Source organism: Drosophila suzukii, chromosome 3 (assembly GCF_043229965.1).
Source record: "Drosophila suzukii chromosome 3, CBGP_Dsuzu_IsoJpt1.0, whole genome shotgun sequence".
Classification (NCBI taxonomy): Eukaryota; Metazoa; Arthropoda; class Insecta; order Diptera; family Drosophilidae; genus Drosophila; species Drosophila suzukii.
Window position 1 is genome coordinate 77,851,690 of NC_092082.1, and position 17,159 is coordinate 77,868,848.

The 17,159-nt window shown below is 46.4% G+C and overlaps 3 protein-coding genes across 6 annotated transcripts; 2 read left to right on the plus strand and 1 right to left on the minus strand.

Annotated features, from left to right (window-relative positions):
* Window positions 1–55: 55 nt before the first annotated feature.
* On the plus strand, window positions 56–1,656 carry LOC108004946 (trypsin-4). Of its 2 annotated transcripts, XM_036817841.3 has the most exons (3): window positions 59–969; window positions 1,349–1,389; window positions 1,456–1,656. In XM_036817841.3, the coding sequence occupies exons 1-3, from the start codon at window positions 365–367 to the stop codon at window positions 1,605–1,607; spliced, it is 798 nt and encodes a 265-aa protein (XP_036673736.3). In that variant the 5' UTR covers window positions 59–364; the 3' UTR covers window positions 1,608–1,656. The 2 variants fall into 2 exon arrangements, with proteins under 2 accessions (XP_070852717.1, XP_036673736.3); XM_070996616.1 differs by lacking the exon at window positions 1,349–1,389 and having other exon boundaries at window positions 56–969.
* A 217-nt stretch (window positions 1,657–1,873) lies between these two features.
* LOC108004956 (glycerophosphodiester phosphodiesterase 1) lies at window positions 1,874–4,061 on the plus strand. Its single transcript, XM_017068060.4, has 7 exons — window positions 1,874–1,892; window positions 1,963–2,101; window positions 2,193–2,512; window positions 2,589–2,740; window positions 2,808–3,012; window positions 3,073–3,248; window positions 3,309–4,061. The coding sequence occupies exons 3-7, from the start codon at window positions 2,204–2,206 to the stop codon at window positions 3,460–3,462; spliced, it is 996 nt and encodes a 331-aa protein (XP_016923549.4). The 5' UTR covers window positions 1,874–1,892; window positions 1,963–2,101; window positions 2,193–2,203; the 3' UTR covers window positions 3,463–4,061.
* A 33-nt stretch (window positions 4,062–4,094) lies between these two features.
* Window positions 4,095–16,764, minus strand: LOC108004938 (microtubule-associated protein futsch). 3 transcript variants are annotated; one of them, XM_070996612.1, is made up of 7 exons: window positions 16,332–16,764; window positions 16,052–16,267; window positions 15,929–15,972; window positions 14,070–15,766; window positions 13,930–14,010; window positions 13,493–13,870; window positions 4,095–13,318 (listed from the first exon to the last, which is right to left on the minus strand). In XM_070996612.1, exons 1-7 carry the CDS (start codon window positions 16,503–16,505, stop codon window positions 4,410–4,412), a joined length of 11,499 nt encoding a protein of 3,832 aa, XP_070852713.1. In that variant the 5' UTR covers window positions 16,506–16,764; the 3' UTR covers window positions 4,095–4,409. The 3 variants fall into 3 exon arrangements, with proteins under 3 accessions (XP_070852713.1, XP_065723133.2, XP_065723132.2); XM_065867061.2 differs by having other exon boundaries at window positions 4,095–13,315; window positions 13,493–13,876; XM_065867060.2 differs by having other exon boundaries at window positions 13,493–13,876.
* Window positions 16,765–17,159: the final 395 nt, after the last annotated feature.

Below are 17,159 nucleotides of genomic sequence, written 5' to 3' on the forward strand. Positions count from 1 at the left end.
TAGGTGCCGTGCCACATGGGGGCATATAATTATTATATTATCATCTCTTCATTATAAATGTCGCCCAAATTTGAGACCCAAACTGAGTTAACCCCAACGGCTTTGTCCCAACCACTGCTGCATATCCCCGATGCTCTTGCGGAAGTTCATTGCCGCCGTCACCGCTGTAAACAGTAATAAAATCAGAGAATCTGGAAGATAGGCAAAGAAAAACCCAACTGACAATGCTTAATTACGGACGACGGCGCAGCTTCTACAGAAATCATGTTCCAAGCTAGATAACGGCAATGATTGATAAAAAGCCAGCGAATATATCGACTTACGGATTCCAAAGGGTGGTTAGTTTCCACTCGCCTGCAGCGACATGCAAAAGCCTCGAGTCCCGATTTCGCTCCTCCTCCTGCTAGCTGGAATCCCTTTGATCCTGGTAGAAGCTGCAATCCCTCGGCAACCTGACAGTCGGATTGTCAATGGACGCGAAGCCAGGGAGGGTGAATTCCCTTACCAACTATCGCTCCGCCGCCAAACGGTTCACATCTGCGGCGCCTCAATCCTGGCCAGCAATTGGGCCATCACCGCCGCTCATTGCGTAGACGGGCATGAGCAGCAGCCGCGGGAGTTCACCCTTCGGCAGGGCAGCATCATGCGTTCCACGGGCGGAACTGTCCAGCCGGTTAAGGCCATCCACAAGCATCCGGCCTACGATCGAACGGACATGAACTACGACGTGGCCCTTTTGCGGACTTCGGACAAGGCACTCATCTACCCGCTTGGCAAAGTGGCTCCCATTCGTCTGCCCGCCGTGGGCGAGGCCATCTCGGACAGCGTGCCCGCGATCGTATCCGGCTGGGGTCACATGAGCACCACCAATCCCATCCTGTCGCCGGTTCTTAAGAGCACAACGGTGCTGACGGTCAACCAGGAAAAGTGTCATAACGATCTGCGACGTCATGGAGGCGTCACCGAAGCGTAAGCACAAAAAATATGTCATTTCCGGTCGTGATTAGACGATCAGTTTAAATTACGTTACATATCATTATGAACAAGAAATCAGAACTTTAATATGATGTTTATTTTTGTATTCATTTGTGACGATTGATAACATCAATAGTTAATCATATTATGATGTTGAACTTGGATACACTTTTATACTGTTTTATTTTTATTTCAAAATTATTTTTTAAGGGTTTTTGACAAAATAACAAACTTTAGTTGTATTCATTTATGAACTGGTAAAGTTTTTTAAAAAGAAAAAAAGTGAAATCATTAAAAATTTAGTGACTCTTACGGACTGTTTTGCTGTATGTATCAGGCAAATTATTTATCAACTCAATTACCAATCTTCCAGAATGTTTTGCGCGGCTGCCAGAAACACAGACGCATGTCAAGGTGAGTGCAGATAAATGATTAATCTCCAGGTTGATAATGAAACACCGTACCTGTTCATACTTACAGGTGACAGCGGAGGTCCGATTAGCTCCCAAGGAACCCTTATCGGAATAGTGTCCTGGGGAGTTGGCTGCGCAGATCCATACTATCCGGGAGTCTATACCCGCCTGGCCCATCCCACTATTCGCCGCTGGATACGCCTGCTCTCAAAATTGTAGACTTGTAGCTAATTAAATGGAATATATGAAAATATTACTGCATAAATTATTTGACAAAGCTCTTTTTAAATTAATTGGTTATTGGTAATTTAGTTGGTCAAATAGAATCAGTAGTATTAAAAAGCCCCGAATTTGTATTGAAAATATTCCATCCCATCTTTGTAGACTTTTGAAAAAGCGCGCGCCTCCAGTTCCTCCACCGATAACAGAACAGCTGATTGGGGGTGAAAGACGATAACGATAAGTGATAAGTTCACGCACCGATAGACACTTGGCCAGGAAAATGTACGCTCCTCCTTCGCGAAATTTCAGTTGATTATTTGACGGTTAATAATAATAGTATTTATTAAATTAGTTGCGCCTTAACCCAATTGAAATCTAAGCCGCCCGGGAAAGAGGGAAAATTGCAACAATCGCCCAGGAGCAGTACATTATCCCAAAGATCCGACGAGGGAGTGGCAAGTGGAGCACTAGCGGGTGGCATTCTATTTAGGGTAAGTGGATCTGAGCATAGGCACAGACACAAGACACCTTAAATCAGCCTACTTATACGTATATACCCATGTCTTTCCCCCACCTATGTAGTTTTCTGCTGAATGTCCTTCTGGCGTTGGTTGTGGCTGGCCCTAAAAATGATATACCAGCTGATGTGCTGCTCGGTGAGCCTGATCCTTTTCTGCTTCAACGTTTTCTGGCTCTTCTGCAACCTGGCCATCCCGTGGTGCACTCTGACCCTGATCGTCGTCTGCATCGCCTCGAAATTCGTCAAGCTACAGCGAAGTCCCAACGAGAAGCGGCTCCTTAGCCTTCTAAGCACTCCGGAGGAATGGCCCAGTTACTGGCCCATCGCCAACCGGGCGGCCGGCTTCGATGCACCCGAGAACTCCAAGGCAGCGATTAAGAAGGTGGGTGACGTCACTTGCCGGTGGTTGGCAGCACAAAAATCAATAACCATCCCCTTTTCCACCCCCCTAAAAACAGTGCCTCGCACGTGGATATCGGAACGTGCTTCTCGATGCCGGCCTCACGTCCTGCGGCGAAATTGTCGTGGCCAACCCCAAAAAGATAAGTGTGGCCCAACAGCCGCTGGCGGAGTTGCAAAAGCTAAACATCGCGGAGCAGCATCCCATGGGGTGAGCCAATCAATCAACTGGAAATGCGCTTAAATCTTGAATCATCTAAACATGTCATTGCACACAGGTCGCAGTACGAGGCGGAATCGGTGGCCTCCCTGAGGCAATTATCGGACTTCCTGGAAGCAGAGGCCGCCCAGACCACAGTGTTTCTACGATTGCACGACAACAGCGCCATGATGATTGACCAGTTGCAGAAGTTTATGACCGCCGACGAGACATTCACTCAGCGAACAGTTGTCATTAGTCGCTCACCACTGGCCATTTACCAGGTGGGCGAGAGTCATTTAATGACCCCCTTCCAAGAACTAAACATCTGGGTTTTCTTTTAGCTCCGGAAGCTGAAGCCAGAAATCATTTGCGGTCTATGGCACGAAACCTACTTGTCACTTGCCATCCTCAAATCCTCTACACTTATTACCTCAATCTATGGCGCTGTCTTGCGCAACATCATTGTTCCCGTGATCGGAATAAGCGTGGTCTTTCTCAGCAAAGATGAGATTAACTTGTAAGTCATCCTATTACAACTTTTTGGGGTTTAAGCCATTATTACTATTTTACTTTTCAGCCACATTGCCGATCTGTGGCGCAACGTTGGTGTCCGTCCAATAGTCTATATGGTGAACTCACCCAACGAGAAGCGCTATTTCCAAAAGACTATGAAAATCCAGTATCTAACAGACTCGCTGCGATCAGAACCGCACCTCCTTATGAAGGCCTAAGCAGATCTTGAGGATTTAAACGAACAAAAACGACTTAGATCGACGCACACAATTACACAAACTGTTTGCATTTAGCTGGCAGAGCTTAGCCTTTAAGAATAACGTATGTACGCATGTGTTTTTTGTAGAAGCTTTAGAAAGTATTATCCCAAGTTTACCAGCACCAGTGAGATCGAAGATATAATTAAGATAAGTTGCGTGCTTTACTTTTGGTTAGCTAAAGTTTTGTATTATTTTTATCGACGTCCTGATTTATTTATTTTGTTATTTATGAATTTAATTTGTTTACCGATTATACTGCTTTATTTCATACGAAAATGTTCTCAAAGTGCGTATAGGCTTACTCGATGTACAATATTTCTCTACTTAAGTACTCAACACAACCGTACGCCTTATATGGCGTATGATTTTTGGAAGTGCTATATATATACATACACCCAGCTTTTCTATGATTCCCCTTGTTACCCAAATCCCGAAAGTACTCAATCAAAAACCCAAAAATGTTTACCAGCATTAGATATACGTCTATACCAAAAAATTACATTTTATTATGATGATAATAGGTAATAAAGATGATTGCAACGATTTATTTAAACCGATTTATCTGTCTTTTCAATAATAAGCTTTCATGGTTTAGGTTTACGAATCTTTATTATTTTGGGGATGTTTGATAGTGTCTTAAAACGTAAACTATATGTATTAATAATGTTTAATGCCTTAACTCTATTAAGGTTAGTTTTCTTTCTGAGCGAGGGGAGCCATCCCAAATATATCCCACCGAAATGGGGGATTAACAACAGAACTTAAATGTTATGGTGCCTTGATTAATTGATAAATGCAAACTTTTTATACAGAAGTTAATAACGTAGGTTAAAAAAATGCAGAATTAAAAAATAACCAAAAAATTATACAAAGTAATTCAAGCTTTAAGATGAAATATATAGATATTACTTCCGGCGTGATCGAGTTGCCCGCTTTGGTGCATCTTCACTTGTTGAGACCTCCGGCGCTGCCTCGAAGTGCACCTTCCTGCCTCGTCCAGCTCGCCCTGTCGCCGCGGACGTGGAGGCGGCGTCCTGGACTTGGGTATCCTCGATTGGCTGCTCCGGCTCTGCTGCCTTGGCGCCTCGGGCTCGACTGCGGGCAGCGGGCTTCTTGACCGGCTCCTCCTCCTGGGTAGCTGGAGGCTCTCCCAAAGGAGTTTTGGAACGTGCTCTACCCCGCGCCTTCTTAACGGGCGGATGCTCCTCCGGTTCCACCTCAACTTTGGCCTTGCGAGCAGTGGCGCGTGCGGTCTTTTTTACCGGCTTAACGTCCGCATCCTCCGATTCGCTGTGTTCGATCTTTCGACGAGTGCCACGTCCCTTAGTCGCGGGCGCAGGCTCTTCTTCCGGTGCTGACGTTACTGGTGGCACCTCAGGGGTCGCCTTCTTGGCAGGAGGCTCCTCGTCCTCGACCGCCTTGCCCTTGGTCCTCTTTGGAGTTGCCGGACGCGGCGAGGAATCTACAATTAATTCCAGAGCCTTTGCAGTCAGGTTGCGTACCCTGCGACCCCGGGACGATGTGGGCTTGTCGTCGTCCGGCGCCTCCGTGTAGTTCTTGCGCGGCAGATTCCGTCCCTCCCGTCGCTGCGAGGTCGTGGGCTCTGGCAGGACCACCGTGTTGTCGGGAGTGGCTTCTACCTCCACGGGCGGTTGTTTGGTTACCGGAGTAGCAGTAACTGCATCCGGCTCTGGAGCCTTGTTGGCCAGCGCCTTGCTTGCCGCTGGCTTGCGAGCCCGTCGCAGTGCAGAGTGTGGTTTATCATCGTCTGGTGGCTCCTCGTAGTTCTTACGCGGCAGGTTGCGGCCCTCTCGGCGGCGTGGAGTAAGCTCTTCCCCATCGCCAGTCTTTGTCGGGGAGCCAGAGGTTACTACGAGCGCCGAAACACTGTCCGTCGGCAGGTCCTGTAAATCGATCTGCTTCTTTTCCTCGTCCTCGTGGGTCTCGTCTTTGCGACCGCGACGAGTTGTCGCCTTCTTTGCTACTGGCGTTCCCTCATCGACACTCGCTGAGGCTTTACGGACACGCCGTGCTGGTGGTTTCTTCTCCGGTGCGGCCGTTTGTGTCGCCTCCACATCTGCACTTGGCTTCCTACCGCGCTGCGTTGTCTTCGCTGTTGGTGGTTCCGCGTCCACGGTTTGAGACTCTGAAGGGGTTTCCTCCTTGTGTTCCGGCTCCAAGGACGCCCTGCGTCCACGAAGCTTTGTCTTGCGCTCCGTTAGATCTATAGTTGTTAGGGCCTCGTCTTCGGTGGCCTTGCGCCCACGCCTGCGTGAGTGAGTGGGAATCTCTTCCGATTCCTCGGCCGAGTTCGTTTTTATCGGCACCTCAATCGTCTCTGCCGTGGGCTTGCGACCGCGACGCCGGGTCTTGTGCTCCTCCTCTTCCTTTGGCGGTGGCTTAATTGGTGACGGTTCGGGTACTGAAACCGGCTCGGCTGCCTCTTCGATCTGCTGAAGATGCTCATCCTCGCTGGACCCAACGACCTCAACAATTTCAGCCGAAGCCTTGCGTACATTGCGCTTGGTCTTTTTCTCTGGCTCAACAACCTGCAACGGCGGGTCCGGCTTTTCGTCAGCAATCATTGGTTTATCATGCCCTGCTGGTGTTCTACCCCTTCGCTTGGGTTTTTCTACAACTTCTTGGGCTACATGATCAATGTCCACAGAAGGCTTGCGGCCCCGACGCTTGGGTCGTTCAACGTGATCATCCTTAGCTGGTTCCTGGGCACTTGCTGGCTTAAATTCTGCTGATTTGCGGGACGGCGGCTGGAGTTTACTTTCGTCGTCTGAACTTAACTGACCTTCTTGAACGGAAGCAACTACCTCCTGGGTGTCATTAGGAGCGGTGTTTTCTACCACCTCTGCTGAAAGTTTGCGTCCCCTCCGCCTTGGTTTCTCCTCGCGGGTTTTACCAGACTCTTTGGACCCCTCACCTTGCTTTTCAATAGTTTGGTCCTCTGATTTGTGCTTCTTGTCTGGTACACTGCTTACGTCTTCAGATGATGCTTTGCGTGCCCTCCTACTTGACTTAGCTGGGTGGGGATTGGGTTCAGACTCAGCCGTTGTTTCTTGTTCTTCCTTGAATACATTTAAAGCCTCAATGGGTACATGCTCTTGAGGCGCCTCCTGCTCAGAATGACTGAATTGCGGAGTCTCGTCTTCTTTAACTGTTTCTGGAATATCTTCACGCCTTTCCATATTGTTCGATGACGTTTCCGTTTCTTTTGCAGATGCCTTCCGACCTCGTCTTTTTGGTTTTTCTTGGATGATGCTCTCCTTCTGGTTGGTATTGTCCTCGTCCTTTGACTCCAACTTCTGCTCAACATCGGACTTTGTTTCCTTCACCTCATCCGACGTAAGCCCATGTTCTCGATTCTGAATTCCATCTTCCTTGACAGCCTCTAAAACATCTTCAGCCTTTTCTTTTTTGTCCGACGTGGTGTCCGTTTCTTTTGTAGGAGCCTTTCGTCCTCGTCTTTTAGGCTTTTCTACGGTTTTCTCTTTCTGGATTGTATCTTTATCAAGTGGCTTGCTTTCCTCCTTTGATGAAGTTGAAGGTACGGCGGTTGCGGGCTCTTCAGGATCCTCTTGCTTGGGGAAATCCAAATCATCGCCTTTAGCTTCATTGATGGCTTCTAGAACTTCTTTCGGCTTTTCTTTAGGTTCCAATATAGTATCAGTTTCCTTTGCAGAAGCCTTCCTTCCACGTCTCTTAGGTTTCTCTGTGGGGATCTCCCTCTGATTAGAATCCTCCTCTGTCTTTGAATCTTTCTTTTCCTCAACTCCAGACTCCGTCTCTTCCTCTATGATGGGTTGCAGAGCTTCTTCAGCCTTTAGGGCTTCTTCTTCAGTATTCTTCAATGTGTTCTGTGCCATGGTTTCAATAACTTCTACTGAAGGTGTACGTTTTCGTCCCCTTCTTTTCTCAGTGATGGATTCTGGTTTGTCATCATCTACATCCACTGATGGTTTTCTGGCTCGTTCCCTGAGCTTAATGTGGGCATCATCCGCTTGCTTATTACCCAGTGCACGTTCTTCTATTTCCGAAACATCAGAAGACGGTTTTCGTGCCATCCTCTTGGGTCTTTCAGATATGGCAGCTTCTGCTGGTTTATCAGTGGACGCTGATCCCTTCCTAGTCGTTCGTTTTACTGGCTTAGATTTTCCTTCATCCGGTGAAGTTTCTTCTTGGCTAGATGGCTTGCGAGCTATTTTCGTTGACTCTTCTGAAATGGCGGTTTCCGAAATTGGCTTTTCTGGTTCATTATTTTTAACCTCGATCTTTTTTGTTGAAATATTATGTACAAACTCCTCACTTGTTTTATCCTCAGAATTGTTTTGACATTGTTTGGTATCATCGGTGGAGCTCGAAGAATCCTCAGCGAGCACAACTGTAGAAGTGGGCTTGTCAATGTCACTAGGTTTTGCAATTTCTTCAGAATCGCATTTTTCTTTAGCTGTTAAGTCTTCAGCTGCTGGGCTGTCGTGTATTTCATGAATAGTATCTGGTTCTGGTATATATTTCAAAGCAGCTTCATCATCACTCTTTTTAGTGGCGAAAACAGATTCTTCAACAGGCGCTGATTTAATAGTTTCTACTTGGGCTAGCTCATCGGATGACTGAGGCTCTTCAGAAACAGAAGTACTTGACGTTGATACAGTAGATTTCTCTTGAGGTGTAACTGAAGTGGCGTCCGCTGTTTCAGGTCCCTGGGCGCTAGAACTTGAATCATCTATTGTAATGACATCATACTTTTCGGAAACTGCATCTTCGGGCCTAGGCTCATCGAGCTTAGCTTGTTCTTCGGTATTAGGAATAACCATACTTTTATGCTCTGATATGAATTCAACTTCTTCTTCATCGTCCTTTTCTTCACTTGCAGAATCCAAGTCGATTATTGCCTCGTCTTCGACAGTCTTTTGAACCTCCTCGCTTGAGACATTTTGGCTTTCAGAGACGGATTTTGAAACGTCAGCTTCTTCCTTTTCAACTTCCTGTACTTTAGTTGGAGCTTTGTGAGCTTCAGCTATTGAATCAGATAAGTCTTGAAGCTGAACTTTAGGTTTGTCTTCAGATTTAGGTGCACAAATGTCCTGTGTTACTTTTTGGGATGATGAAGCCTCAAATATATCTGTAGTTTCGGAACCATTGGAGCTTGATACATTCAGTACTATTACTTGTGCAGAAATGGTGTCTATTGAGATATCCTTAGGCTGTTTTATATCTATTTCACTTTTGTTAGATTCCAAATTCTGCGCTGCAAGGACTTCAGTATTTAAAGATGAAGTATTCAAACAGTTTTCTTGTTCGGAGGTATCCTTTGCAATAAAATTGTTAGAGCTTTCAGTATCCAATGAAATATTACTATCAATGAACTTGAGCTGGGCGTCCGACTTCTCTGTTAAATTAGGTTTAACAATTTCGGAAGTTATTTCCGGTTCCACTGCCTTAACTTCTTGATCACTGGAAGATGTCGTATCCATTGTCGCTTCAACAGCCTCACCCGCTTCTGTCTGTTTGTCGTCTGTTCCCATCTGATTCTTTGTTAAAGTTAGTTTTGATTGGTCGAGACTCGATGTTTCCGCCAAAATGGAAACATCCCTTGGCTGATCACTGACAGATTCTTCAAAAATGTTGGACCGTTCAACAATGCTCGAGGCATCCAACTGAATCACCTCATCTTCAACTCCATTTTGATTTAATGACTCTTCAGACACACATTTTACTGATTTTTTTTCAATCGTATCCTTTGCCTGTTTTATGTGGTCCTTATGAATATAATCAGCGATGGCGCCTTCAATCATAGAACTTTCATCCAGTTGTGTGTGCTCAACAATGCTAGAGGCATCCAACTGAATTACCTCGTCGTCGAGTTCGTTTTGATTATATTCCTTCTTAGATTCGTCTTTGTCCTGCTCCTTATCTTCCTTTGTTTTGTCGAATGCAGATGACTCTTTTGGTTGATGAGTCTCGCAATCTTCAATAAATGAAATCCCATCTTGATTCTCCGTGGCTTCCTTCCTATCCACAGTAGTGCCTTCCCTCGTTATGTCCAAGTTGATATCATCTTTGGAAAGATCAGTGCCGGATTCTTTAATAACTGAACTTTCATCTAGTGTATTCTGCTCTATAATGCTCGATGCATCCAACTGAATAACCTCATGGTCAATTTCGTGACCAGAGGACTTTGGCAATGGGCATTCGTCAGCAATTTCTGTATCTGCAGTCGAATCTTCCTCAGTTTTATCGAAAGCAGATGATTCCTCCAAAATAGATCGTTTTTTATTCTGATCAGTCACGGGTGTTTTAATTTGTGGACTTTCTTCCAGTAAAGCGTCATAAGGACCGTTTTGATTTAATTTTCCAGCGTCCTCTTTATCCGCAGCCTTAACTTCTTCTGATGATTCCTCCGAGGCAGAAACTTCATCCTGAGGAGCCGACTTGATACCTTCTTCATCTGGAGAGACCTTAGGAGAATCCTGGCCAGAGATATTCTGATTTTCGGATGATCTTACATTTGTGGATGTATCCAACGAAGCGGCAATACTTGACAAATCCTTGTTTGTATCCGTTCGTGACGATTTTTCATTGGCGAGTTCCTCTTTCTTAGAAGATTGATTAGCAGAACAGGTGGCATCCGTTAAAGTATCTACTTCCAGCGCTTTAAACGCATCTTTATTTTTCTCAGGAACTTTGCCGTCTGTAGGTGGTGATGGACCACCCTCCTTTGGATCTACATCTTTAGAATTTTCGATCTCAACTGCTGCGCTGAAAGAAGTTTCTTTCTTATCTGCATGTAAATCGTCCAAAGATTCTTCGTCCTTGTTTTCGCCTTCAGAATCAGAGGAAATAATTACAGATTCGTCTTGAGTAGTCTGTTGATCCTCAAATTGATCCATATCGATAGCAGAGACCTCATCTACAGCCATGGTTATGCTCGTTTCACCAACGTCTTCCGAATCGAGGTTACTTATATGATCTTGAGGAACATTTTGGCTTGTGGCACTTTCAAATGCATGTGGCTCAATTTCTTGTTCGGTTTCCTCTGGAACTTCTTCGGCAAGTGATGATTCAATGACTAATTGGTCAGTTGTAAGCACCTCGTTAGGTTTGACCTCTTTTGAAAGTTCGTCGGCAGGTGATGTTCCGATGGCTGTTTGATTAGTGGCCTCATCAGGTTTGGTTTCTTCTGGAAGTTCTTTCGCAGGAGATGTTTTGATAACTTCCTGTTTGGCGTCACCATAAGGGGGCACCTCATCTGTTTTATTTTCCTTGGAGAGTTCTTCAGAAGGCGATGTTTCGATGAAGTGTTGATTAGATTCTGCATCAGTAGACACCTCATTAGGCTTGGCTTCTTCTGGAAGTTCCTCGGCAGTTTCACCATCAGCGCGCACCTCATTTGCATCTGGTTTATCTTCTTCGGGCGTTTGTTCGGAAGGTACTGTTTCGACGACACGTTGAGTAGATTTGGTATCAATGGGCACCTCATCAGGTTCAGCTTCTTCTAAAAGTTCCTCAGAAAGTGAGGTTTCAATGAATGCTTGATTAGTTTGCTCTTCAGGTTTTGTTTCTTCTGGCAGTGTTTTCGCAGGAGTTGTTTCGATAACTTCCTGATCAGTTTCACCATCTTTGGGCACCTCATCAAGTTTGCTCTTCTCGAAAAGTTGTTCGGAAGGTGATGTTTCAATGACACCTTTATCTGATTCAGCGTCAGTGGTCACTTCTTTTGACTCGGCTTCTTCTTCGAGTTCCTCGCCGGGTGATGTTTTGATGACTTCTTGATCAGATTCTCCATCAGTGGGGACCTCATTAAGTTTGTTTTCCTCGAAAAGTTCGGAAGATGATGTTTGGAATACAAGCTTACTGGATTCTGCCTCGGTGGACACCTCGTCAGACTTTGCTTCCTCGATAATTTTCATGGCTTCTTGATCTGATTCACCATCAGTGCGCACATCATCTGTTTGGTTTTCTGCGGAAAGTTTTTCGGAAGGTGATGTTTCGCTGACTATTTGATTATTTTTATCATCAATGGGGTCATCCTGTTTGGTTTCCTCTGGAAGTTCATTGGCAGGTGATGTATTAATTACTTCTTGATCAGTTTCTCCATCAATGGGGATCTCATCGGGTTTGTTTTCCACAATAAGTGGTTCGGAAGGTGTTGTTTCGTTGACTGGTGGATCAGATTCTACTCCAGTGGACAATTCCATAGATGGTTGAGCAGTTTCACAATCAGTGGGCACCACATCAGATTTGCTTTCTTCTGATACATCTTTAGAAGGCGAGGTTTCGATCGGTGGTTGATTTGTTTCAGCCTCAGAAGTCTTTTCAAGTTCACGCTTTTCGGCAGGTGATGTATCGATGGCTGATTGGTCTAAATGAGGAATACCTTCTTTTGAAACTTTTTTGGCTGAAACTTCTGGTGCCTCGACATCGCCAAGATTCGTCGAGTCTAAATTGTCTGGCTTCAGATCCACGTTAGGTATAATCTTCTCCGCGCTTGAGTTGAGGACATTGGCAGTATTGACCGAACAATCTGCAGTTGAGTCCAGAGGAAATATTTCGGACTCTATGATCGTTAATTCGACCACAGGGGGCTCATTATTTTCTTCAACTGGTGATTCCTCATCCTTTGAAATATCTAGTTTAATTTGCAGATAATTCTCGTCCTTAATTTTGTCGTCATGATGATTTGTTTCACTTGTACTGCCTTCTATTGTGGTATCCTCCACTTCTATCAGAGATATTTCTGTTATAGAATCCTTTTCATTTTTACTTGTTGACTCTGCAGGCAAATCAGCAGATTCCTCAAGCTTATAGGCAATAGATGGTTCCTCGACACAAGTAGATTTTTTCGGAGTGACTGCCGATTCCTCTGGGTCCTCCTCGTCATCACTAAATACCAGAGGCTCGGTAAGGCCAACGTTTGAGTCTGTATCGGAGCGATCCTCAATGTTATCCGTGGGTTGGATAGTTCGTCCCGAAGCCTTCGTCTCATCCACAGTAACGTCGCAGGACTCCACGCCCGACACTATCAGAGCTTCGGAGAACACTGAGTCCGAGGTCTGGTCCAACAATTGTATGCCGCTCATCTCGTTCGGGTTAGGTGAGGTCGTCCTGGAACCAGTTTCTGTAATTGCGCTTAGACTAAGATCGGCCTGCAAGGCAGCCTTGTATGTTGTGCTGGTGAGAGGATCCTTGAGCGAAGTGACCCCAGGGGCTTTATGAGAGATACTCATTAGTGCCTCTGATGATACGGATTCGTTTTGCTTTGAAGAACCCAAGGGATCAACACCAGTCGTCGTGCTGAGTGCAGTCACATTTATCTCGGTTTCCGTGTCCTCCAAGTTGGCCCCTGTTGTTTCGGGTACATCGTCGAATATCTTGTCTAGATGCAACGTGGTATTCGTCATGTTCAAATCGTATTCGGTGGTCGCCGCCAAGGAAGCCTCACGAGACTTCAATACCGCACTAGCTGGCTCATTTGGCACCATTATATTCCTGGCGCTGGGCGTCTTTAAAATTCCGTCCAGTGCCTTTCCTTGTTGCGCGCGAGCCAGTGTCGAGTTCCTACTCTTGGGGTGAGGAGTGCTACCAACAGATGTTTCCAACAACTCTGCCATGTTGCCCAAAATTGGTGATGCAGGAACCTTCGGTGTGCGCATCATTTCTCTCAGTCCTTTGAAGCGGGGGGTGCTGCAGTTTTTGGGAGTTTTTAACAAATCCCTCAGGCCATGGTAATCCACTTTGTCAACTTCGTCGTCTGGCAGTTCGTTGCCATAATTTCCGTCGTCAGCGATAGCAGACTTTTCTTCTGTAACAAATGTTATTTTAATAAAATGTTTTTTCCCTTCGAATGCAAGAAAATTTCGGCAACAAATGTTACAAAATAAAATATACTAAAATATGAATAAATAAATTGTTAAATATTTGTATGAATACGGAATTTTCTTGTGTAGTATAGTAAGATTATATTGACTTAGCTCACCATCTTCTTGGCCAACTTCTTCCAAAATGACTCCCATATCGCCAACAGATTCGTCCACTTGATGTTCCCGCTTCGGCGTGTTCAGCAGAAGCTTCGACTGTCGCGTTGGTGTGGACATTTCCTGCGTGAGTCGTCGCTTGCGTCGTGGAGTACCCACATCGCACTGCCTTTCCACCGCAGAGCATGAAGCGCGGCGGGAGCGCTTATTGTTGTCCTTCGGCACTTCCTTTTTGGCAGCTTCCATCGATGATCTGCGAGTGCTCCTTCGCGGTGTTGTGGCCACTGTCCTCTGGTCAACAGAGAGGCGGCGCAAACTCCTTCGAAGTACGGGGGTATCTACATTTGGTGTTTGTTCATTCATCTTTTGTTTTGTCTCGCCTGTTTCTATTAAGCAGATATTGAGTATTTTCTTTGTAAAAACGATGTTTTACACCTACCAATTGAAGTGGATTCAGCAGCTTTACTTTCCGATGGCACCTCCTCGCAAATGTTGTCCTCAATTACGCTTTCAGGAGTAGCTGAAATGATTTTGAAAGAAGTCTTTAGCTTTGTTTAAAAGTGTTTTAAATATAATTACCATTATCGCTTTCCTTGGGAATATTCGCATGGACCTCCTCACAAATGCTATCCTCGATAATCGGGTCCTCACTTTTTTCATTGACAGGAAAGCTCACAGTTTCACTTTGTTTATTGTCTTGAAGACTTGTATTCGATAGATTTTTAGTCTCTTCCTGATCTCTAACAGTTTCTAAGTCTGTTTCGGCACAAGGTTCTAGTTTATTTATATTGCCCTCGAATGTAACATCTGGCTCAGAATTCACCTTGTCGTCTGTAGAATTTAAATCAGTTTCCTTTTTATTCGCTGGACTGATTGAACCGATTTTTTGTTTGATAAATACAGGTTCCTTTGATTTACTGAGCGGGAGGCTCTTCTCGAATACAGAACTCAGCTGGAAAGATGCATCACCCTCATCTTCTCCTGTTATAAAAGCAGCCATCGCTTCGATTACCGCCCCTGCAGCACTCTTTTCCTTTCCTTGGGTGTCATCCATGATAGTGAAGGTGCGGCTCAACTCGTCCTTTGAGTCGTCATGTTTCTCCGGAGTAGAGCTCTTGATTTGCGAGGCATTAAATGTTTTTCTCGGACACGGCGATGATGGCTTGGGTGATCCCGGCATAGGGGATCCGCTTTTCGGCGAGTTCAGCGACCGACGTGCCTTGGCCACCAGCTTGTTGCTCTTGTCAACGCCGGGACTGCGCTTGGCGGCCGCAAAGGACTTTCTGAGCTGGGATACCTTGTTTTCCCTGGGAGATTCCATCAGCGATATCCGCTTGCGTGGCGAGGTCTTAGGCGCTTTGCCTCTCGGCTGGTCCTCGGGTCGGTGGACTGGTGTCCGCCTGTGCGGATGGAATGGCAAACGACGGGGAGTGGTCAGGCACTGGCGGCGAGCATCCAACAGTGATGCCCGTTTGGCGGTGGCCACAGGAGTTGTCTTATCTGTCTGGTTGGCGGCGATCTGCTTCTTGGTACTGGTCAGCAGTGCCCGTTTCATTAGGGACTGGGGCGTTCGCTTAGGTGTGGCGCCTGCGGTGCCAGCCGGTCGTTGAGGAGTTTTGTACCTATGTGAGGGGCCTGGTGAGGGTGGCGTTTCGGAGTTGGTGATGTCAATAACCAGCGGCGATGCATCGGATGATTCGTCCGTGCTGTCCACACTGATGGGCGTCTGTTTTGGTGTGGGCGTTTGCTTGGGTGTTGGTCGTAGCTTGGAGGGGGTCGTCAAGTCGATCAAGAACATGGACGACGCACGCTTTACCTTCGTCGAAGTGGATGGCGTGCCGAAGTCCATCAGATCCCGGCTGCAACTGTCTTCGTTCAGCTCCGAGAGCACACCGCCTTTCGGGGTGCTGTACACACTCTTGGGCGTGGAAATGGTCACCGAAGTCGAAGTGGAAGCCGCGTGGGCCGGTTTGCGCACACATGTGAAGGATTTCTCCACCTTGACGCCCGTCTCGCGCGGCGAGAAAGAGGTGATGACCACGTCCGAGAGGCCGCACAATCTCAGCAGCTTTTGGTGGCTACCTGGAGGCGTTGCGGTGTTCTCCTTGTTCTGCGTGGCCTCCAGAAGATCTACTTTGGGCGTCTCGCATGTTGTCGTCTCTGCGCTGGGTGGAGGTGAGATATTCAGGGCGTCCTCCTCCAAGTGGGACTCACTCTGATCGCGCGACTCTATAGAAGTATTGCCCTCGTCATCCGAATTAATGCTGTAGTGAAAACTGAAAAAGGAATTTGGAAAGATAAGTTTTATGGGGACCATTAACAGGCAGGCAACACATGCTGGCATCAGGGTTTTTTCTTTTCCTATTGTTGTAGCTCGAAGACATTTTAGGGGTTGGCCAGGTAGTCGGTCAGGCGTCTGCCTGCTGATTTTCACTTACTTGTGAACCGTCAAGCGTTTTTCGATGTGCAGTCGATGCGATTGCTAAAGCAAATAGAAAAATTAGGGATCACATGTGGGACTTAAAGGACTGTACTTGGTGGCAGAGATTGTGGGTACTTACCTTTAGCGAGGGGCAGGAGTTCGAGGCCTGCTCATTGGGCGATAGGCGCTCTGGAGTGCACGGTGCATCCTGCGCTTCGGAGGACTTGGGGAACTCCCAGGTGTAGACTTTGTCCCGAATGGTGATCTTTCCCCCATGGAGCAGCGGACGCTTGCCGTGGATGACCACATCGTTCAGGTGGATGGGGTCCTCGCTGGACTTGTTGTAGATTATGACCTAGGTGACGAAATCGCGGGACGTTTAGGTCGGCTGTTTGGGTCTCACTTCAATACAAACTCACCCTGCCGAAGGCGTCACAGTTTATTTCGCAAATCAGGCGCTCCTCCTGCGGCCCCTCCAGGATGAGGTCGCAGTTGTAGTAGGAGCCCACCTGGAAGGTGCGTCCCTTGGCTGCCAGCACCACGGTCTCGCCATTTTCGTCTTCGTAGCGCAGCCTAGCGCCTTCAAGCGACATTTTCCGAGCGGCGTCTCAAATGCGGCTTGGGTGCGGGGAAAACGAATACCGAAGCGAATGCAATGAAAAGCCGCACAGCTATTGGGAAATCTCGGACACTGCGGTTACAATTAAACACTTCCTCCACTATCTATACACTGATTTCTATCACACTCTTCCATTAATCGCCTTTTTAACGGCCAACATCACGAGATTGCCGCAGTCAGTTAATTGTAGCGAAAACTCTGTGCAGGAATTTTTTTTTTGCAATGGACGCGCAAGTCATGCCAACCCTGTTCGAATGCGCCGGCTTATGCGTTACGTTTGAATTTAAGGGCGCGGGAGCTGGCAACTTGGTTTCGGCAAAGGTGGGTTCTCAGTTAATGGTTATTAAGGGTGGTTAATTGTAAGCACGATCATGTTAATAACTCCTTGTATGATAACTCCACATGATATTTTAATCACATTGGAAAAACGAATTCAGATATTTTTAGTTGTCAACAATAAAATGCAGCCCTGGCAGGGCAAGCCGGTCTAGCAGTGTTGTAAAGCAGCAGGCACAGTACAGTTAGAAGCAGCGAAAAGAGCGCGAAACACAAAGTTCTCAGAAACAAAAGTTGTTTATGTATATAACAAAAATAGGTAAAAAGTTGACGTGTATTAAATAAAAATGTA